Source organism: Gadus macrocephalus, chromosome 4 (assembly GCF_031168955.1).
Source record: "Gadus macrocephalus chromosome 4, ASM3116895v1".
NCBI classification, from domain to species: Eukaryota; Metazoa; Chordata; class Actinopteri; order Gadiformes; family Gadidae; genus Gadus; species Gadus macrocephalus.
The window spans coordinates 29,138,744-29,161,077 of NC_082385.1; the positions used below are offsets into that span (position 1 = coordinate 29,138,744).

At 46.1% G+C, this 22,334-nt stretch overlaps 3 protein-coding genes and 1 non-coding gene across 4 annotated transcripts in view; 2 read left to right on the plus strand and 2 right to left on the minus strand.

Annotated features, from left to right (window-relative positions):
- Positions 1 to 3,366, minus strand: part of LOC132455171 (CLIP-associating protein 1-B-like) — a 175,487-nt gene extending 172,121 nt beyond the window's left edge. The window contains 1 exon segment of the mRNA XM_060048936.1: positions 2,279 to 3,366. Coding sequence (XP_059904919.1) covers positions 2,279 to 2,473 — 195 coding nt within the window. The 5' untranslated portion in view covers positions 2,474 to 3,366.
- LOC132456693 (U4atac minor spliceosomal RNA) lies at positions 82 to 211 on the plus strand. The gene has a single exon (XR_009525559.1). It is a non-coding gene; the product is annotated as a U4atac minor spliceosomal RNA (small nuclear RNA).
- Positions 3,367 to 3,465: 99 nt separating the features above from the next.
- LOC132455242 (high affinity cGMP-specific 3',5'-cyclic phosphodiesterase 9A-like) lies at positions 3,466 to 13,849 on the plus strand. The gene is made up of 15 exons (XM_060049074.1): positions 3,466 to 3,725; positions 3,808 to 3,869; positions 4,785 to 4,934; positions 5,233 to 5,278; positions 5,474 to 5,564; positions 6,543 to 6,670; positions 7,148 to 7,207; positions 7,831 to 8,008; positions 8,159 to 8,281; positions 9,082 to 9,174; positions 11,422 to 11,489; positions 11,731 to 11,833; positions 12,279 to 12,383; positions 13,003 to 13,149; positions 13,604 to 13,849. The coding sequence occupies exons 1-15, from the start codon at positions 3,691 to 3,693 to the stop codon at positions 13,694 to 13,696; spliced, it is 1,482 nt and encodes a 493-aa protein (XP_059905057.1). The 5' UTR covers positions 3,466 to 3,690; the 3' UTR covers positions 13,697 to 13,849.
- Positions 13,850 to 17,447: 3,598 nt separating this feature from the next.
- LOC132455269 (uncharacterized) overlaps positions 17,448 to 22,334 on the minus strand; it is a 31,764-nt gene continuing 26,877 nt past the window's right edge. The window contains exons 5-6 of the mRNA XM_060049104.1: positions 18,213 to 18,329; positions 17,448 to 17,789 (exon numbers count right to left, since the gene is read on the minus strand). Of these exons, the coding sequence (XP_059905087.1) occupies positions 17,755 to 17,789; positions 18,213 to 18,329 (152 nt within the window). The 3' untranslated portion in view covers positions 17,448 to 17,754. The remainder of the gene's footprint in view (positions 17,790 to 18,212; positions 18,330 to 22,334) is intronic.

Sequence of the window (22,334 nt, forward strand, 5' to 3'; positions counted from 1 at the left end):
TTCAAAGTTGACAATAAATGCCACCATGAGTCACATTACATGACGCACCAAGTAGTAGTCCTCTTCCGCCGCTAATATTTCACTTTCCTTGTCTTGGGGTGGCTTGAGATACTCTATGAACGTCTAGTGAGAGTAACTCTGCTAACACCATAATCGACACATTCGCATCACCTGAACCTCGTGTTCGGGCAATGGTGCAATTTTTGGAACACTTCTTTTGAAAAGAAGCAATACACCATATAAATAAATGTTAAAAATTACCCACTGGCACCATCTGCCGGCCGCCGACTCGTGCTGCGGTTAACAACATGAGCGCAGCTGCCCACATGCTTTGTGGGTGGGTCATGAATGGCAACATCGTTTCGAGCCGCTCTAGTTACATGTGATGCTAGAGGGTAACGAAACAATAGAATCCTCAAATATCAAATCACGGCTGTTTCATACTTATAGAACGATAAGATAATTTATGACACACCAAAGAACAAGGAATACACCAGTCATCATCCCGGAAGGAAGAAAAAGGAGGGATCTTGAGTGGTACACCTCAACTATAACCCACTAGGCGTGGCCGTCCCAAAGGACCGCTCGGTAAATGTAGGGTTGCTGCACCCAAACACTTCATGTCATTGATTTCCTGGCCCCATTCCTGCCTTCACCATCTGTCTCCACGCCGGCCGGACATGTCAAGGTCTGTCCCGGAGCCAGCGCAACGTCAGTGGTGCCGTTACCCACAAATCATGTGGCCTGGTTCTGTTTGTCCTCCACCCCCCCCTCCCTCCCTGCGATTCTCGGAGCATACAGCTCACAGGGAAGACATGGGCTTGGCCCCATGCTAATCCACTATACATGACCCACATGAACCGCGCTCTCCATGAAACCATATCCAAGCCTTTATAAGCGTACAGGCTTGGCCTTACCCCCCTAAGCCTTTTTTCTGCAGCTCTTGCTATGCCTGCCTCCCTCCTCCTCCCTCAGGCCAGTCTGCTGACAGACCGGCTGTGAGGCGAGTGAAGGGAGCGTTCTATCTGTGGCAGATAGGGCTGGGAGGAAGAGGGAGGGAGGGAGGGACAGATGAAACTCAACACAGGCCACAGGCACTAGCTCCGCCCCGCCACAGGGGGCCCGCGCCCTCATTGCGGGTCCCGATGGCTGTGGCGGAGCAGGAAGGGCTCTGATTGGCTGCGTTGACGTACGCGTGTGTGTGTGTACGTGTGTGTGTGTGTGTGTATGTACGTGTGTGTGTACGTGTGTGTGTGTGTGTGTGTGTGTGAAACACATTGTATTAGGAACCTGGTAGCTTGGTTTTAATTCCACCTCTGGCTACCAGTGTCTCCAACGCCTTATCGCTTACTACGCAGTAATGAGTACAACAGCTTTAATTAGCAGGACCACAAGGCCTGATGGACCCACTGTTCAGTTTGAATAGGTGCATCATGGGGGAGGGAGAGATTCACTTAGGCGGTTCCAGTGTGTACACACACACACACACACACACACACACACACACACACACACACACACACACACACACACACACACACACACACACACACACACACACACACACACACACACACACACACACACACGGCTAATGCATGCTAGTAGAGCATCCATTACACAATATAGCATCAGACTCACGACTTAAACCACTCTGCCACTCAATTATAGAAAGCCCTTTCAGCTTCAAACAGTCCCACAGGACACTTTGTCCGAAACACCTGAAGTCCTGCCAAGTGGTGGGTGTGTGAGTCCAGTCACCTGTGGCACAAGCTTACTGTGATAGATGGAGGCTAGCCACACTTAAGAAAGGCACCGTAACCTTCCTGCCCACTGTTTTCAGGTAACGTCAAATATCGAAAGGAAGTCACAATCAAAATAATTATATTTAAAAGGAAGTCAAATCTGAGTTGGAACCCTTCCCTGATGTTGACTCTAGAAGGTTGCTCAGCAGGTTTAAGCAGGCTGGCAAACCAGGGATAATACACTTGCATGTGGTTATTGTTTGTTTACATTAGACAAGCTAGAACAATCAGCCTAGTTTAATGACCACACGACCAGGTTTATAAACATAACACTCAGACATAATTTATATTAATAGTGTGCCTGCAATTAACCACACCCAGAAAATGCACGTGCTTATATTCATCCTCCTAGTACAGATGTTCACGATTTTAGACAATCAGGGCTTTGAACCAAACAGCCTCCTGCTCCTAAGTACTCGCCCCGCAGTAGAGTTCCAGGTCACTTACGGTACCAAGTCATCTCATCACCCCACCTTGAAATGACTGTTATTGACCCAGGAGCTGGCGACGCCGTCCACCATCCGGTCCAGCAGAGCCGGGTCCTGCTCCAGGGTCGGGAGCCTCTCCGGGTCTAACAGCAGCTCCGTGAGCTCCGGGCCCGTCTGCAGCCGCTTCCCCAGGTCCTTCTGCAGCACTAGCTCCACGCAGTAATCCATCGTTACCTCCATTGTTGTTGGTCTTGCAATCCAAGCGGTCGGCTACAAAGTCAAGAAACCCTTCACAGGCGAACACTTCCACGGGGCCCCCAGGCTTACACTTCAGACACCCCTAGACTGGGTGACGATGCGGGCCGCCTAGCGTGCTGCTCGCTGGTCCTGGAGGACATCATCCAGCGTCGCATGGCATGGGTCAACCGCCCAGAGGATGGTCCACTCGTAGATATCAATAATCAGGCAAAGTTTACGATAAACTTGCAATGGATGGATAGATAGCGGCGACCTTTGAAGTCTGCCTGTCTAAGTATTTGCATATCAAGCCTAAGTCCCCCACGAGATGTGTACTGGGCTTTGTGACGTCACTCGCTACCTTATGAACGGCTGATGTCGGATTCCGTGTGTCTGGTTTACTGTTATAAACACACGAGAGGCGTCCCTGTGTGGTGACACACAAGGCGGCAGGCTAGCCGACTAGCAGTGCAACACCCGGTGCTACCGTTAGCTAGCACGGCATGCTATTAAAAAAAAAGAAAAAGAAAAAACACAATCCACGTTGAGCGATAAGGGGCTATCTGGGTTTAGTTTCCCGTCGGCAGACACCGTTAGCTTTCCACCTAGCCTGTTGTGGTCTCACCTGCGATCGGCGGCGGGTTTACTGTTCCCAAGCGGGATCACAGCCTGCATGATAAACAGCTCAGGATCACAGAAACCCAGAGCTCGGTCCGTCCCGTAGGAGTCACAGCGGCGCTGGTGCTTGTGGCTGAAACCCAGCATTAACCTCACTTTGGGTCACTTTTTAGCCTCTGCAATAGGGAGTCGTTAGTTGGTTGTTTCTTTTTGGGGGGGGGCACCGTGAAGGCGACTGTGTTCAGGACTTTTTAACTTTTCCATATTGAGGACTAAAAGTCATTCAAAAAAAAACATGACTAAGAATTTGCCATAATGAACCGAGATGTCCCATTCAACACGCCGTAGGTTTCGTTTTACTGCTTACAAAATAGCGACCCCTACTGGGGACAGCAGTTAAACAGTGGTCAAATAGTGACAACTGGTGGGGAAATACTAGATAAACAGTTGTAGAACAGCGACACCTGCTGGATAAACAGCAGATAAATACTGGTAAAATAGAGACAACTGGTGGGGAAACAGCAGACAATCACTGGTAGAACAGCGACACCAGTTGGACAAACACCGGATAAACATTCTACAGGTCTTTGACTGTCAGAGACATGCGGGGAACGGGTTGTCAATCGATCACTTGCAGGTGTGCTATACACTAACTTTTAAAAGTGTACACAATCAAAGGTTCCAGTCTTCAGGATGACCTTAAAAGTGATTTATTTCAGGGTGAACGGCCGATTGGAGCATGCAGAGTTCCGGACCGATTGCTCATCGACAGATGTTAAAGGTAGGAGACGACTTCATTCTTTTAGGTTACATATCGTGGATTTTAATTCAATATTTTTTTATTTTAAATGCATTTGGTCGAAACCACAACATGCCAACATACTACTGTATTATAGCCTAATGATTTTCAATACTTAATAAATACTTTCAATACTTAATAATTTCACATATTCATGAATGTAATTGTATTCTGGGGTAAAACAGGTCATCCTTAATTTCCGTCGGCACAACGTGTCCTATCGAAGGACATGCGTTGTCCCTTAATTCTTGCTTCCCAAGTCACTGGAGGTTTGGCTTCTTTATTTTGTACAAGTTAACCCAGGCTGTCCAAGGTCCAGCATGTGAAACTGACAGCTCCTCAGACTAGAGGGCTGCTCTAAGTGGGGTCAGCCACTATATGGCCGACTATCGATAAGCCTTATTAGTAGGAGTTGTTGGCACATGGTTTTGGCTGTTTGGTGTGGTCAAATGCTTTTGGCTTTTTAGGTTTAAGGATTTTAAACAAAAAAACAGACAGAACAATTATTGGAAGCAGATCTTTTACCCTTTGGCCTGAAATGTCACTAAGGTCTAGTTTATAGTGAAATGTTTTTTTTTTTTTAATATAAAATAAAGAAAGAGGCCTAGGCTACATTAGAAGAGTGGTGCTTTAAAATACTTTTTAAATACTCTTTTTTAAGTACAAACCCGTACGGATAATCTTTTATTTGTTTATCGTTTATTATCATGCCATTATTTTCTTGCTTTCTGAACTAACCAAAATAAAAACGGATGACAGCATTATAAAAAGCCATTATGGTTTCCTCCTTCCCCCCGTTATCAGCTCGCGTGGTAATAGGCTCCGAGGCAAAGTGCGACCGATTATACTTTATTAGGGGTTGGACCTTAATAAAGATGTCCGCTATCTTTGCTCCAGACCTGCTCCGAGCCTCGGTGGAAGCCGGCCCGCACGACATCCTGACGATGTACGACGCCGAGGGGAATGTGGTCAATATCTCACCCAGTCTGACGGCCAATGTCGTCAACACATGCTACAGACTGGAGGTGGTGGCGTCCGATCTTCAGAGTGAGGCCATTCTCGCTCTCCCTCTCGCTCTCTCTCTCTCTTTCCCATTCTCTCACCCTCCCTTGCTCTCTTTTTCTCTCTCTCTCTCCCTCACAGCCACCCCCCTCTCTCTTACCCTCTCTTTGAACAGCCAATAGTGTGTATATTATTGTCAACATATTGCATTTAGCAGCACTGATAACTATATTGACCAGAGGGCCGTCATTGATTAATAGAGTAGGGTTAGGTTATCTCTTGATGTATAGGCATATGATATGATCAGTAGATCTGACTCATTGATGATTTGTACCTCATGTAGATCGGGCTTTAGCCGTGCCGACCGAGCTGCGCAACATGGACAACAGGTCAGTCCAGAATTAAGGAATCTCTCCCTTTTTTATTTATTTCCTAATTAAAACAATGACTTATTTGTATTGTCTACTACTTGACTGGTCTACAAAGTGAAGGAGTGAATCAATTTCTCACTCTCAAACTCGAGGGAAGTCATTTCCGTGTCAAGAATTTCTCAGAAGAACTCAATGCCAGCTTCAAATCCCCAGGCTGGAAAACCTGGAAACAAAGGTGCTTGAAGATACTGGGAAAACCACAGATCTCAAGAGCCAAGTGGAGTCTTTCAAGAGGAAGCTAGAGGTTGGCCACACACACACACACACACACACACACACACACACACACACACACACACACACACACACACACACACACACACACACACACACACACACACACACACACACACACACACACACACACACACACACACACACACACACACACACAGGGAACCCTGTATTTTTCATGCCAGATGCGTTTAGTGCACTTTTTTTTGAATGAGCACGGGTTCATTATGATACATAACTATATCTTAAAACATTGATTAATTTGTGCCACCATTTTATATTATATGGTATATATTGTAGTAGCAGTGGCAGTAGCAGTAGCAGTAGCTTTCGCAGTGGCAGTAGCAGTAACAGAAACAGTAGCAGTAACATTAACTGTACGTCCACACCACTGACGCTTTGGTCGCTCATAAAGTTTCGCTGCGAATATTTCTGTTCGCTTTGGTCGCTCAAGTCGCTCATGACGTACAATTCAAAAGTGCCTGCCGGTGTTCCCTGGGATCCACGCAAGCGAAGAGCGTCTACATTCCGATTGGCTGTCAGTGTTTTGCCGCTGAAACGCGTCATAGTAATTTGCATAAAGTTAAACAGTTTTCAACCTTTTTAGGACGCTCTGGTCGCTCAACTTTGGCCACTGGTAGCGTTGGTCGCTTTGGTCGCTCTTGCCCATAGAAAGTGAATGACTTCCGGCGATTTGGTAGCTCAATTCGCTTCTGGTGTGGACGTACAGTAACAGTAGCAGTAGAGTAGCAGTAGCAGTAACAATAGCAGTAGAGGAGCAGTAACAGTAGAAGTAACAGTAACAGTAGGAGTAGCAGTAGCAGTAGGGTACCAGTCATAGTAGCAGTAACAGTAACAGTAGCAGTAATAGTAACAGTTGCAGTAGCATAAGCAGTATTAGTAGCAGAAGCAGTACCAGTAGCAGTAGCAGTAGCAGTAGCAGTAGCAGCGTGACGATGTCCTCCTTCACTGCCCCCGCGGCCGGCAGAACGTGGAGCACCGGAGCTGGATCGGTCTCTTCAAGGGGCAGGAGAGGCCCCAGCGCCGGGCCAGCCAGGGGCACCGGCCTGTGCAGGACGAGCAGGCCCAGGTCCGCCGTACGTTCCGCCACATGAGGTGACCTGGTCTCCGGGGCCGGCAGGGGGCTCACAGCGGGGGACGGGCATGTGGGATGCAGGGCCCCCCCCAGAACCATGCCTGGGAATCTACTCTCAAATCGTTTGGAATGAATTTGGAATGAGTTTTGAGGGAATTCTGGAGGAATTCTGGGTGCATTTTGGAATCATTCTCATAAATATGTGGCCTGTTAAGCCCCTTGAGACTGTACCTGTGATTCAGGGTTATACAAAAAAATGTAATTGTAATTGTGATAAAATTTCCATTTTTTTTTTGGGGTTATTAAAGTAATGGTTGGCTTAGCTCAGGAGGTAGAGCAGTTGTCTTGTAACGAAAGGTTGCTAGTTCAATCCCCAGCTCCTCCTAGCTCCTGAGCAAGACACTTAACCCTAAACTGCTCCTGACGAGCTGGCTGTCGCCTTGCATAGTTGACTCTGCTGTGTATCAATGTGTGTATTAACTTGTATTTGGATGTAGCTCCCTGCATGTGAATGATAAAGTGAGGGAATACCTAAAGACCCCCCTCTTTGACAACTGGTAAGACACACACACTCACTCACTCACTCACTCACTCACTCACTCACACACACATGCACCCACATAGGAGATACTTAACATCTGAAGGTAAAAAAATTGGTAAGAATCATAATGCTAGACGCACATATTATTAACTAGATTTACCCAGTCCAAGCACCGCCATTTTATTGTCAGCATTTCGCAGTTTGCGCGAACTCCCTAGGTGAACGACACGCAAAAGATCGCAGTATTGACCCCAGCGTGAGGCCTGTGAGTGAGGCACCAGCTCACAACGTTTATCCTCAGACTTTTGAGCTTGTACATCAGAATGCATCACAGGATTTTCTTTTTGCCATTTTGAGAGGAGTCAAGATAGTTCTAGAACTGTAACAACCTAAATATACCGTCACCTAGGATAATGCAAACTTTGTTTGGCGACGTCTCGAATGAGAAACCCTGTGGCTGTTTCAAACACAGAAATATATATCCACTTATGACGAATCCATCACAATTAAATAATAACTAAACAACGACGAAAACCCCAATACTACCGACGCGCCCGTTTGAGTGTTTTAACTACAGGTTTAAACCTGTAGGGGGCAGCAAACTAACACCGTAGGTGTGTTGGGCCGCGGTGTCCTCAGGCAATGGGAGGAGGCCGAGATGCTGGTGCTGCTGCAGGTGATGTACACCGACCTGGACTTCCTCACCGCCTTCCACATCGAGGTGGACGTTCTCCAGAACTTCCTGTTTGAAGTCTACCGCCACTACAACAACATCCCCTTCCACAACTTCCAGCACTGCTTCTGCGTAACTCAAATGGTATCAAACCTGCCGACGCCCCCTTGTGGTTCCCTCGGTCCCTCTCAGACAGGCTGGCACACATGCGCACACACACACACACACACACACACACACACACACACACACACACACACACACAGGTCTGAACGAGGTCTCCTGTGGTGGCAGATGTACGGGCTGATCTGGCTGACGGACCTCAGGAGTAAACTGGAGAGAATCGACCTGTTCGTCATGCTGACGTCGGCTCTCTGCCACGACCTGGACCACCCCGGCTACAACAACGTCTACCAGGTCTGTGCCCCCCGTCCCCCGTCCCCCCCCGTCCCCCCAAACCCGGGCTACTGAAGTCTGGTGATGATCCGTTCTACCCTCTGCTATGGTCCTCTGTTGAGTCTCCATGGGAGGGATTGGTGGGGAACAGAGTTGTCCCAGTTACTGTCTCCAGGGGTTTCACAGGCCAACTGTGATGAACCCCTAACCCCTACGGAGCAGGGAAAAGCTCCCTTGATTATTGAGAAGGAAATCTTGGTTTGATATGATTTCTTTGGAATAAAGACATATCCAAGGGATAAAAGAAAAACATGACAAAGTGCAAGCACTTATTTCCATCATGGTCCCTGTTGTTACAAGACAGGATATATATCCACATGAAACAAAACATTAAACATCATAAAAAAATAGACTGGGAGGATAAATATATGTAAAGAATCTTCCCTAACCCTTACTTTCTTTATTAAAGTGCAAAATGCATGCATAGACAAACACCAACAGACAACAACTCACATGGAGGAAGACATGTTAGTGTCACTAGGGATTTAAATTCACCATGAGGCAGGATTTTTACCTTTTTTCTGAAACAATGATAGTTGTCTATGCTCTTCATTTCCAAAGGTAATTTATTCCAGTTCACCACACCACTATATTTGAGAGTACTCTTACCAACATTTTACTCACAGTAGACAAAAAACACACGTTTTGAAATCAGGTGTAATAAACTGGAAAGGCTACATCACATGGTACACATTATGTTGCAGGCATAACCAATCTATTCCAGATGTGATTAACATTGGATATCACCTTAAATGTCCTAGATCAACGCCCGGACGGATCTGGCTCTGCGCTACAACGACATCTCGCCGCTGGAGAACCACCACTGTGCCGTGGCCTTCGCCATCCTGGCAAAGGTATCCGCCATGTTTATCCCCTCAGAGCCTCTTACACGCCATTTTTGCTTTCTTATCTCAAATTCGGTAATTCACCATGGACACTATTACGTTTTCATGATTGAATTCATGTTTTTTATTATTATTATTTTTGTCAAATTTCATCTTTATGTCGGTTTTTGTCGTGATCGGATGTAAATGCATTGTGTGATGGACAGAATGATCTCTCAGTCTACACAGAGACTGCACTGTTTGTTTTCATGGATGTATTAAGTTAATTACGGTATATTATATTAGCCTTTATTATATTATTGTGCCGTCCTCGGTATGTCTGCTAATACCCTGACGGCCAGCTAAACTCTTTCCCAAAACACCAAGACTCTGCAAACGTATTTCTCACTTACACAGGTTTAATGGACGCACATGGGAAAAGGTGAAACTGCAACACACAAATAAAAAGGCAGAGAAATCAGAAAGCAAGAATATTTACTTGTGAAAAACATTCTTTTTGGTCATTTCAATACTACGAGCGTCGTCAAATGACCCACGTGTGACCTAACATGGTATTCATATAGCCGTAGCACATGTGAACTGTCTTGCGATGAAAACTATACAAACTTTACACTAATGCCAAAATAGATATTAGTACCTTAAAATTCCTGGAACCGTCACCTTATCGTGGTGGAGAGGTTTGCGTGTCCCTGTGAACCTGAGGGCTGTGTTGTTTGGAGCCTTGTGCTCCTGGTAGGGTCTCTCATGGCAGAGTGGTCTCAGGTGAGGGGCCAGACTAAGAATGGTTCAAAAACCTCAATGAATAACGGAAGAAGAGGAGATGTGACACGGCCCGGAGGAAGCCCTGGGCCCCCGTCTGGAGCCAGGCCCAGACGGAGGGCTCGATGGCGAGCGCCTGGTGGCCGGGTTTGCCACGGAGCCCGGTCGGGCACACAGCCCGAACAAACTGCGTGGCACCCCCCCTCTCTTCATTCCATGGGCCCACCACCTGTGGGAAGACCCGTTGGGGTCGGGTGCGCAGCCACACGGGTGGCAGCGAAGGTCTGGGGTCTCGACGGACCAGACCCGGGCGGCAGAAGCTGGCTCTGGGGACGTGGAACGTCACCTCGGACTCCGTAGTTCTGCTGGGAGACTTCAACGCCCACGTGGGCAACGATGGAGACACCTGGAGAGGCGTGGTGGGGAGGAACGGCCTCCCTGATCTAAACCCGAGCGGTCGTTTGTTATTGGACTTCTGTGCTAGTCATGGATTATCCATAACGAACACCATGTTCGAACATAAGGGTGCTCATAAGTGTACCTGGTACCAGAGTACCCTAGGCCGAAGATCGATGATCGATTTCATGATCGTGTCATCTGATCTGAGGCCGCATGTTTTGGACACTCGGGTTAAGAGAGGGGCGGAACTGTCAACCGACCACCATCTGGTGGTGAGTTGGATCAGGGAATGGGGGAAATTTCCTGATAGACCTGGTAAGCCCAAACGAGTAGTGCGGGTGAATTGGGATTATATCTCAACACTGGCCTGGGAACGCCTCAGGATCCCCCCGTCATAGTTGGTCAATGTGGCCCGGGAAAGGGAAGTCTGGGGCCCCCTGCTTGAGCTGCTCCCCCCGCGACCCGACCCGGATAAGCGGACGAAGATGAGAGATGAGACCTTAAAATTAAATCAAAATACAAAGAATACATACCAACGATGCTATGTAAAGCACAAGGTGTTGACAGATGCAATTCAATTATTATGGATTATGGATTTAACAGATTTCAACGAAACGCTGAACCAGCTAGACGCATGAACATATGACTAGACGTGACTGAGTTTGTTTACTTCCTGGAGTAACGCAATAGGCCGATTGGAACCAAGCGTCCTAAAGTGAACACGTCCTGAATAGAAACGCATAGGAAATACATATTCCTGGAACACATAACTCTGTAATGCTGATTAAATGTAAAGCGTGTATTCTTTACCTGTAACATTAAACTTCTTACTCATAATAAAACAATTATGTTTGGCCGATAATGCGTAGTTTAAACGGCAATTCAAGCGTCAAAACTATAAAGCTATGCAAAAGTCACAAAAAATTTGAGTACTCCCCCAATTCTAACTTTAACGTAGACATATCTAAAGATGCTATTAGAGACATAGTAGCACACTACCTGATTTGTGTGTTTTGACGTCAAACTCTGTGTTACTTTGTCTGTCCATCTTTGACAGCAGTGGTGTAAATGCTAAATAAAAATGCTATTCTGTTACAGCCAGAGTGCAACATCCTGAAGAGTCTTACATGCAATCAGTACAAACATATTCGAGCAGGAATGATCAAGTAAGGAATGACTGTGTGACTTTGCATTGCTACACAACCTCGTTTATTCTAAGTGTTATTACTATTATGCATTGACTTTGTTTTGCGGATATTGTGTTTTGATTGGGTCTCACGAGTTGCTTGTAAGTGTCTGACTACCGGCCCATTGCTACGGAGCCAAGTGCCTGAGAACCATGAACCACAATCAAAACCCATTGCAATCTAAACAGAGTGCTCATTCTGTTGTTCTGATTGTCTCCAGGTGTATTCTAGCCACGGACATGGCACGACATAACGAGATACTCAACAAGTTCAAAGTCACACTGCCTGTGTTTGACTTCAGGACAGAAGGTCATAAGGAAGTGGTGAGGAGGATGTGGCTCTGACTCATTGATCTTCTCTTTCATTTCTGCAACAATCACACCAGCGTGTGTTTTATTATACACTGCTTAGTAGTTTGGAGGGTGACGGTGCAATGACTTGCATATTCATCGAAATGTCTGACAATTTTGCTGCTTTTATCTGATCTCGAAAAAGTGTTACAATTAATTTCGAACAATAATGCAAACATAACTAATGCTGCTTTATTTTTTTTTTAAATCAAATTATTAAAGAAAATATATTCAATATTTTATAATCACAATATATCGTTTACTATGACGTAATCACTATATATTATAATACCATAATACAAAATATAATAATCTCATCACAATATCAGGCAGAAAAATCATTAAATTAAATCAAATTAGCGATATTAAAGTCCTAAGGGTGCGGCCCGGTTACTGAGCTGTGGACTGTGTCTTTCAGCTGATGAAGATCATGGTGAAGGTGAGCGACATCTCCAACGAGGCCAGGCCCATGGCCGTCGCCGAGCCCTGGCTGGACTGTCTCCTGCAGGAGTTCTTCAACCAGGTGAGCTTCACATCACTTCCCAGCTCGTTCATTAGCACGTATTACCCTTTAGAAAAAACATCCCTGTTTGAGCTATAGGCCCCGCCCACTATCAACGCATTCTTGCCACTGGTGTTCCGGACCGTCATACGAAATGTGCTTTCGGTTTGGCCACTGGACTGGGCCAATAGGCCAGGGTATCCATGTCGACGAACATCAGAAATCTGATGGCGGGAATAATCAAAATAAATCACGACCGACTTGATTTGCACACACCCAACATTCACACACCCACAGCATTCACACACCAAGCGTTCACACACCAAGCGTTCACACACACACAACATTCTCACACGCAGCATTCACACACACAGCGTTCACGCACACAGCATTCACACACACAGCGTTCACACACACAGCGTTCACACACACAGCGTTCACACACACAGCGTTCACACACACAGCGTTCACACACACAGCGTTCACACACACAGCATTCACACACACATCACGCTTTTCCACGCGATCATGTCTCCGCACAAGACCTCTCTCCGCCATCCGGTCACTTTGTTCCAACGACCTCGCCCTTCCTGTGGGACGACTGCGGCCCCCACTTCAGTGTTTCCACGTTTGTTTACAGAGCGACTCTGAGAAGCTGAAGGGTCTCCCGGTGACTCCCTTCATGGACCGGGATAAAGTCTCCAAGCCCTCCTCCCAGACCGGCTTCATTCGCTTCGTGCTTCTTCCTCTCTTCACGGAGCTCACCAAGCTCTTCCCCTGCCTGGAGGTATACCCCACGCCTTTCCAAAGCTTCTCCTAACCCCGGCACACACTCTGCTTCTCTCTCATTCCTGTACAGTAGCACCTACCTCTATCTGATGGGAACACCTCATTGGCTGTTGCAAAGTGGCGAACAAGGTTAACATTTCCCCTCCAAACCACAAAAGACTGCTTGTAGTTTGTTAGTTAGCAGTAGTTGTGGATGTATGCCCTCCTCTATACACAGTTACTAGTTTGAGTGACGTAGTGTGGTTTAACGGTGCTTTTTATAATATTGTTGGAATATTGGAATCCAGCATTCCTGTCAATCAAAAGGTTATCAAATGCAATCCACAAAGAAATGTAGGGAGGGAGCGGATAGGGAGGAATTTTAGGAATTTTGTTCTCTCTCTTTACAGCTCTTGAATGTCTCCTACTGCAGCTTTAATCATTCACCGGCTGGCTTTAACATTGTTCCCTAGCAACATATCTTGGAGCCCGTGCGGAAGGCCCTGGACTACTACTCAGACCTGGAGAAAGAAGCCCAGGCAGAAGCAGGCTGCGCCAAGCCATGATGAGGGCGGAGCCAGACCTCACACACACACACTCACCCACACAGACAGATACATACGCACAGATACACGCACACACGCACGAACGCACGCTCACAAACATAGACACAGTAACAAAGAAACACACACACAAACACAAACATAGACACAGTAACACACACACACACACACACACACACACCCTTAAACGTTGACCCCCTCCGGATGAAGGCCCTGTTTGAGTAGCTGTCCTCAAGTTATCAAGTGGCTAACATTTGAGAAAAACTACTAGAATCATAGTACGTTTTAGTCTTACACTAGCATTTACTATCCTTGCACTGCCCGACCATACTCCCTTCACTCACTAGGTCTGGAATGAGTTTGTTGAGGGCTGTCGTCTGTCCAACCTTTCCTGGCAGCCGATTGGATGAGCTTCAGCGGGCTGGGCTGGGGCTGGGGCTGGGGTTGCTCATTGGCCGACAGAATTGGACGGAGGCCGAGCTGCCCGGCGTGCTGGCTGCCTCCTAGGGTAACATCTCGAGGTCAGACCGGAGGGGAGCTTGCCAGATTCAGAATGGCTTCCGATTCAACTCACAAAGGACAACAGACCCCCACTTAGTAAGCCATGATCAACCGAGCACATCATTATTGATTTATTTGTGGAATTGATTGATCTATTGATTTGTTTTGATACTCAAAATGTATGTGTCTAGTCACAAGCCCTTTTATACAGAAATACGGCAATATTGCTGTAAAGTAGATCCGGCATTATGCTGGCGTTTCTTTTATTTACATTGGATTCATTATTATTATTTGAACAATCAAGGCTTGAATTGTAATGACACTAGTCTTCAATGTCTTCAATTATTGCTTTTGGGCAACATGAGTTTGATTCTTTGTATCTTTAAATATTGCTCTTTATACTGTAAGCCACAGGCAATATATTAATTAATTAAAGGTTGGGTATGGGATTTGCGAAACGCCAGCAGATTTTGAAAATACACAACTCAAATGGTCCTACCCCCTCTCCTTCAACGCTGACTCTGACTCCGCCCATTCCAAGTACCTGGACGCGCAATCATGCACGAGCGCGAACACAGATGCGCGAGGGCGAGCCAGGCTAGCGTAGGTTTTCCTAGTTCCAGTCATGGACATAATAAAGGATGGACCACGGACTGGAAAATGGCCGCCCATTCATTCCTATACAAACTGCTCAGTGGCGCAGGGTAACATACAGGAGCGATTTGCTTCCGCGTTATGGGGCCAAGACACGTGGCCAAGTCCGTGACGTACCGGAAGCAGAATTATAGAAGGCATGCGTGCCCATCCCCCCACTCCGGTCCAACAACAATATAAAATGATACCGTAATGCACCGCTTCTTTGTCTTTGGATCTTGTTACGTATTTTAAGAACCTTACCAACCCAAACATAGACCCTGGGAAGCAGGACCAACCATATAAGCTGTAAATACTATACATAGCCACAAGGGGAGCAGGACCTTACTGAAGGCTGCAATTACTATTCCATCCACAGAGGGCAGCACCACAGACAGGTGAGGGGGCCGAGGGTAATACGTCACACCGGCTCCTCCCACTCCTTCCGGGCCATGCGGATCAGACGATGGGTGTGTTCGAAATGACTTACTAATTACTACTTATTACCTACTAAATACTTGGCTTACTACTCGAATCCTTAAATAATGATTGAGCAATCCATTCTGAGTAATCGACGTTCGGAAGACCGTCCTTACTTAACCACCTCAGATGACGTGAATCAAATGACGTGTCAATAACCTACCGGCCGGGCGCCGTTAATAAATATCATAAATAAATATATAAACGTCACATTTAACGTCACAGTACATCTTCAACCTAAGGATTTGCGGTGATATGTTAAAAACAATTATTAAACAATTACATCGGTATGGCTGTGGGCTCTGCTGCTGCGGCTCCCCGTTTAGCGCCATTGCTTCCATTGTTCTTTTGAATAGACGCAGTGCATTCTGGGGCAGTTTAGTACATCTAGTAAGCTAGCGATGCTTACACAAAATCTTTCCGGAAGTAGAAGATATTCGGATACTACTCGCTTACCTAAGGGCTGCATCCGAATACTTAGTACATACTATTTCTGTCCAGTGTCTACTAATTGACCATACTACACTTGACTGTGTAGTACGGTCTACAGCTATGCGTAGAACGCCTCCGAACATCGCCGAAACTCCACCGGAAGTTTGGAGATGACGTATCTCCCCTCAGATGCCGGCAAAATTACCTTGATAAGTTACCTGTTTTCCGTCTTGTCATCGTTGCTATTAAATAAAAAATGTCTATTTTTACTTAATTACTTACTTTACTATTTTACTCTTTTTAATGTCTCTTTTTTTCGCCGCTTTCTACGACGTCTTTCTGGTGGTGACGAGTCAGCCATCTCTTCTTCGTTCATTACTAGACTCCTGTTGCATTGTGGGATAGCGTAGTGAAGTCCGTGGTTTACTTTGGCGGTAGTACTACAGAATGCATACTGAGTATTCGGACGCGCTATATTTTTTGCGTACTACAAAATGCATACTATATAGTATGCAAGTATGAGTATTCGGATGCAGCCTAAAACTCGCTTACTACGTTCTGCTTACTCAATTTGACGTCATAGTTAGTAAGAGTAGGAAGCAAGTAGGTGGTTTCGAACACACCCGATAACAGTAAACACGAGCCAGAGGCTCTCCAGAATCTCCTCGGCAGCTATTGGACAGGGTTAATGTTTACTGATCAGCTAGGAGACGCTCAGCACGTGTTAAGATACGCTTCAACCTCCTTTTGCTCCATAGTATCAGTTTACCATACCGAAAATACTTTATAACAAATTAAGTCTCTTAAAAGCTATTCCACGGATTTGATCACTTTCCTTGAAGAACTCTGCAAACTTTTGAATAAATGGATCAATACATGATGAATCACAATGATCGCAAGCAGAGGACCCTGAGAGTTGAGCAGCAGATGAACCAGTCCAAAAATCGGACATGTTAACGGCCTGAACTAGGCCCTCTCGGATGCCATTTGTTTCACTACGACTCTTTTCAGCTGCACACCCCTCTTCCCCAGCGAGATAACGGCTAATAAAACGCTTGAGGTGGCGTTTTGAGAAGAAAAAACGAAAAAAAATTTAGGACATGGCATGAAGGTAATTATGAGCCTTTGATTGATATCCAGACATTTTTTGCGGAGACACATTCCTGTTCCCCACTTGTTTTGGAGTGAACGGAGATATCTACTTCTGGGTCCCATGATTTGAGGGACCCGTCCACAGCCCGCTTAAACAGCTGCAATACCAGGCTTGGCCGCTGAGCACTGTTGGATTGCGGAAGTATGCAGTGTTCCTGGGGGCTTGGTTCCAGTAGCTACCGCAGCATAACAACAAACAGGAGCTTGCTCTGGGGAGGGGGAGTGCAGTACGACCGTTTGATTGACGTACTTACTGTCCAATGCAACTCTGTGGCTCTGGAAATCATTGGCTGGAGTTTTTCGAGCCCTGCCCGTTCCACAGATGATTGACTTGTTTAATTTTCATGCCAGTACTTCTAACTCAGTGGCTGTAAGTGGGAAGTAATTTTGCAAAAATGGCCAAAAAAGCGAATTCCATACCCAACCTTTAATTTTACCACTTCAATTGTTTATTGTTGATATTCTTTTAATAAAAAATGGTTGGCTCATTGTTCTTTTTACTGCATTCTACGGGAATAAATAAAGATCAAGTATACAGAATAAAAATATTTTTTATTATTAACCAGTGTTCTTGAAATATCAACATTATTGCCACTTAGATGTTAACATGACATTCTTGCTTAATGTCCTACCCTTTTGCTATTCTGTAACTACAACACCACACACACACACACTCAAACGGACACACACACACACACACACACACACACACACATAGTAAACAAAGCAAGTTCAAGTCCCTGTGGTCAACAATATATCAGTCTCCTTCTCGGCCGTGGTCCCAATGGTAGGCCTACCCATTGCTGCACGCTGCGCTGTCTGATTGGAGTCTCATCAGTTCTCGGCCGGAAGACCAGTTCCACTCACCGCACATTATCCTGTTCCGGCATCGGTGGTCCTGCTTTAAAACAGGCAAGTTCAGTTAAGCCCCGATTGAGTCAGGTGTTCACTACCAGACAGAACTGCATAACATTCGTTCGGCAGATCCACGTGTAAATGATAGCCTAAACCATTCATGATCCGTACTGCTCTACTCACTGTGTCGTTATTTTAGAAACTTTCCAGATCGTGTGTACCGTGGTTCTATTACACAGCAAAAGTCTGTATTATCTAATCATAATAAAGCATACTGGTATGCAAATGCTGTAGGGATCTCATTTTAGGTCGTGAGTGAGTATGAAATGGGTAACCATCTTGCTAACCATCTTGCATAGATAGAGCTACATGCCCGCGTGCTGAAAATAGACATGAAGAAAATGTAGACAACTTAGTTTTCTGACATTGGTTTGTTTGCTTGCTTAACGATCTTGTGTGCACTTACGTGGATTACTTCTGCGTTTCCAATAACGAAGAAGCAAAAGTGCCAACACTGCAACACCTGCCAGCCATACGATTGCAGGGTAGTGGTGCACGCGCAATGAAGTATCGGTAGGTTCACCTTGAAAAACACATAATGAGTTACCGAAATAGCACCCTAAATCATTACAATTATTATTTGTTGTTTGGGAAACTCTGTTTGACATGAAGGGCCCTTTTAGTTTACATTTAATTTTCTCAGAAGACTGAAAGACCTGACACACGACATGAGTACAGTGTGCGGGGGGTCCGGGGGGGCTCGACCCCCCCGATTTACCAATGAGACCCCCTGAAAGCTCAAAAGCAAAATTTGAGGGGGTCTCGAATTTTGTAAAGAAAAAAAAAATACATATTTTATTGTCACTAATGGTCACTTAAATATTTCTAAGCTCACCACGTCCAGTGTTCAGAATTCAAAACATTTATTAACAAATATGTTATTATTGGCCTTGCGGAGCCAGCCAGTCCTGTGTACGTATGCAAATTAGCCATGTTCCCCTAACAGAAGGAAGACGTAATGTTGCAAAGTCATATTATAAACGGCTAGCAAGCGAAAGCTAAACCAGAGTGTATCACTCACACACTTGGGTCAATTCTAACTTAAGGTAAGAGACTAACTTTTAAATCTTTGCAGTGACTGAATTGTGATGATAGAACTGGGACATAGGGTGCACTGTGCATAAGATGAGTGTGTGCAACTGTGTGCATGCATGTCCTTTCCTGGTTTCGGCACGCATACTGAATGATTATGAAGGCTTGGTTGTGGTAGTGAAGCAAGTTGGAGTAGCCCTATGGCGACACATTAGTGCCATAATTCACTAATGTGATAAAAGATGCATTCGGGCGTATTATATTATTCCACACGCGTAGATATTAACTGCGAGCGCGCAAAAGACCTCTGCGCGCGCGCAAATTACCTCTGCGCGCGCAAAACAGCCTCTCGCGTGCGCAAATTACCTCAACGCGCGCAAAACAGCCTCTCGCGCGTAACAGCCTCTCGCGAAAGATGTTTTTACGCTCGCTCGAATTTAATTTTGGAACTATGGGGGAGGGAACCAAGGCAGGGCGGGCTTTCCTATGATTGGCCGTTTCTGAAGCGCGATATTTGATTGACAGCCCTCCTCAGCCTTCCTCTCATTCAATTCTGAATTGGCTGAAACGATAGTTACGTATTGTAACTCTAGATTCTATGAGTATAGGAACAGCCTTTTAAGGCTATTGCTATTGGGTTATCCCTAGGCGTGAGCCGTAGCACTGAAAATTGTGTAATCCCCGACCACCAACAGCGTGGGCCTCAATTACGTCCGCATGCGGCGTGCCTCAACGACGTCCGCATTTCGCAGATATAGTCGGGCGCCGGCGGACGTTCTGCTCCCAATAAACAGCTTTTCTTCTGCTATTTAAAGGACAATGAGGCCGACACTTAAAAGGCTGCGCCTATACTCATTGAATCTGGAGTTAAAATACGTAACTATCGTTTCAGCCATTTACTGAACAATTCAGAATTGAATGAGAGGAGGGCTGTCAATCAAATATCGCGCTTCAGAAACGGCCAATCATAGGAAAGCCCGCCCTGCCTTGGTTCCCTCCCCCATAGTGCCAAAATTAAATTCGAGCGAGCGTAAAAACAACCTTTGCGAGAGGCTGTTACGCGCGAGAGGCTGTTTTGCGCGCGCTGAGGTAATTTGCGCGCGCGAGAGGCTGTTTTGCGCGCGCAGAGGTAATTTGCACGCGTGCAGAGATCATTTGCGCGCTCGCAGTTAACATCTCCACGCGTGGAATAATATAATACGGCCGAATGCATCTTTTATCACATTAGTGAATTATGGCACTAATGTGTCGCCATATAGCCCTAATGCGAGAGAGAGAGAGAGAGAGAGAGAGAGAGAGAGAGAGAGAGAGAGAGAGAGAGAGAGAGAGAGAAAGCGTGCGAGAGAGAGAGGGCGCACCTGCCGTGGTGATGTTTGGCTTGTTGTGTACAATTTTGTCAGCATCTGCCGTGGTTGGACGAATGTGCTTTGTGTATGTGTTCAATGATGTATCAGATGGATTGTTAAATAATGTCACACGATCGGTCATACTGAAGGCTTTCATTCGCAAGTGCACTGATTGCGTGCCAGTCTCCGATAGGCACGCAAATTGGCCTACCTTGGCATTTATTGGCATTTATTAATTGGCATTTATTCAGTTGTTGAGTATGCCATATTGGTGCTGTGACGACCCCACCACTCCACTAGGGGCCTCTGTGTTCTTTGCTGCTTTGCTCTCCCTTTGCAGGTTCCAGGTGGTGGGAGGGTCATCTTCCTGATGAGACACCTGGGCTGGTGTGGTGCTATTTAAGGCTCACCCTTCTGCAGATCTGGGCTGGCTCTTGTTGATGCAGCCATTGCTTTTGTTCTATTTGTTTGACACACATTCACACACATGCTTACACTACTGATTACTGACATTTATATATATGTTTGGTTGTTTATATTCTTGGTTTGTGAATAAATGTAAGCTAATTTCACTCTTTAGTCTGGTCTCCCATCTTTGCCACCGTCAAGAGCCGGGCGGTGACAAGTGGGGGCTCGTCCATTTCCGGTTGACCGGGGTTTGTATTTGGGTAGTTTGTAAGATCTGTTAGGTTTTACGTTAGTGAGCGGTTGTAGCTTGTTAAGTTCAGTGATTGGTGAATGACTTCACATTCTGTTGACGCGGGAGACTTGGACTAGAGGGTAAGCAATCCATTTTGTTTTGGTTAATTTAAGTGGCTGTAACAGGAGGAAATTGTGCTAAAGGTAGTGTTTTCTGTGCTTTGTCCTATGTGTGATCATTAGAGTTGCCGTTGTTTTGTCCCTGATGGGTGAAGAGCAACTTCCCTTGGAAGATTGCTGGGGGGTTTTGTAGTGTGGTGTTAAATGTGGCTGGAGCAGTTGTCTCGGGAGCACGTCCCAAGCTGCTGGTGGGGTCGGCATTTACTGCTTGCTCCACCGGGCTTGCGGGTTTCAGTGCGTAAATACCCACCGCAAAAACGCCTGAAGACTAGGGGGTGAGTTAGTTAGTTTTGATTAGGCAGTTAGAGGGACAAGACCACGGTAACGGTTTGGTTGGCTGGAGCTGAGAATGGCTAGTGTGGAGGATTTTTTGCGAGCTCCATCAGAGGAGTGGCTGGAGCGCTGCTCACGTGAACAGTTATTGAAAATTGCAGAGTATTATGAGTTGGATGTTGGGGATAAAAGAATGAAGGAAAACATTAAGGCAATTGTGAAAGCTAATCTGTTTGAAACAGTGGTTCTCAGACCTAAATTGCAGGTTGCTGGTGCCCGGCTGGATGTTTCGGATGCGCTTTTGAGTGAAGTTGGTTTGTCGTTTGAGCAGAGGAGGGAGTTGCTTGTGCTGGAAACGGAACGGGAGAGAGCGAAAACGGAACGAGAGAAATTCGTTATGGAGCGGAAGCGACTTGAGTTGGAGGAGCGTAGGCTGAGTTTGGGTGGATCTGAGACAGGGGTGAGTTTTTCTCCAAGGGTCTCTGGTGTATTTGATGCTGTGGGTAGCTTGCGGTTGGTTCCTCGGTTCTGTGAGCAGGACCCAGACGTTTTTTTTTCACTCTTCGAGCGTGTGGCCGAGAGTAGGGGGTGGTCCGACTCCGATCGCACGTTACTTTTGCAGTGTGTGTTGACGGGTAAGGCACAGGAGGCGTACTCTGCTCTAACTATAGTTGAGAGTAGAGAATATGCGACAGTTAAAGCTTCAGTGTTGCGCGCATATGAGCTTGTACCTGAGGCATATAGGCAGAGGTTCCGGACATGGGAGAAGTCGAGTAGGCAGACGCATGTTGAGTTTGCGAGGGAGCAGTGTACTCATTTCAGTCGCTGGTGTTCTGCTGTGAAGGTAGATACTTTTGATGCTCTATGTGATCTGATTGTTTTGGAACAATTTAAAAACTCTGTTCCTAGTCATATTGCTGTTTATATCAGTGAGCATAAAGTGAAGACTGCGGCAGAAGCTGCCACCCTAACAGATGAGTATGTGCTCACACACAGGATTGAACGTGAGTATAGCGGTAGAGATAGCAGGAGCGATACCGGGTTGCTCAGTACTGCAA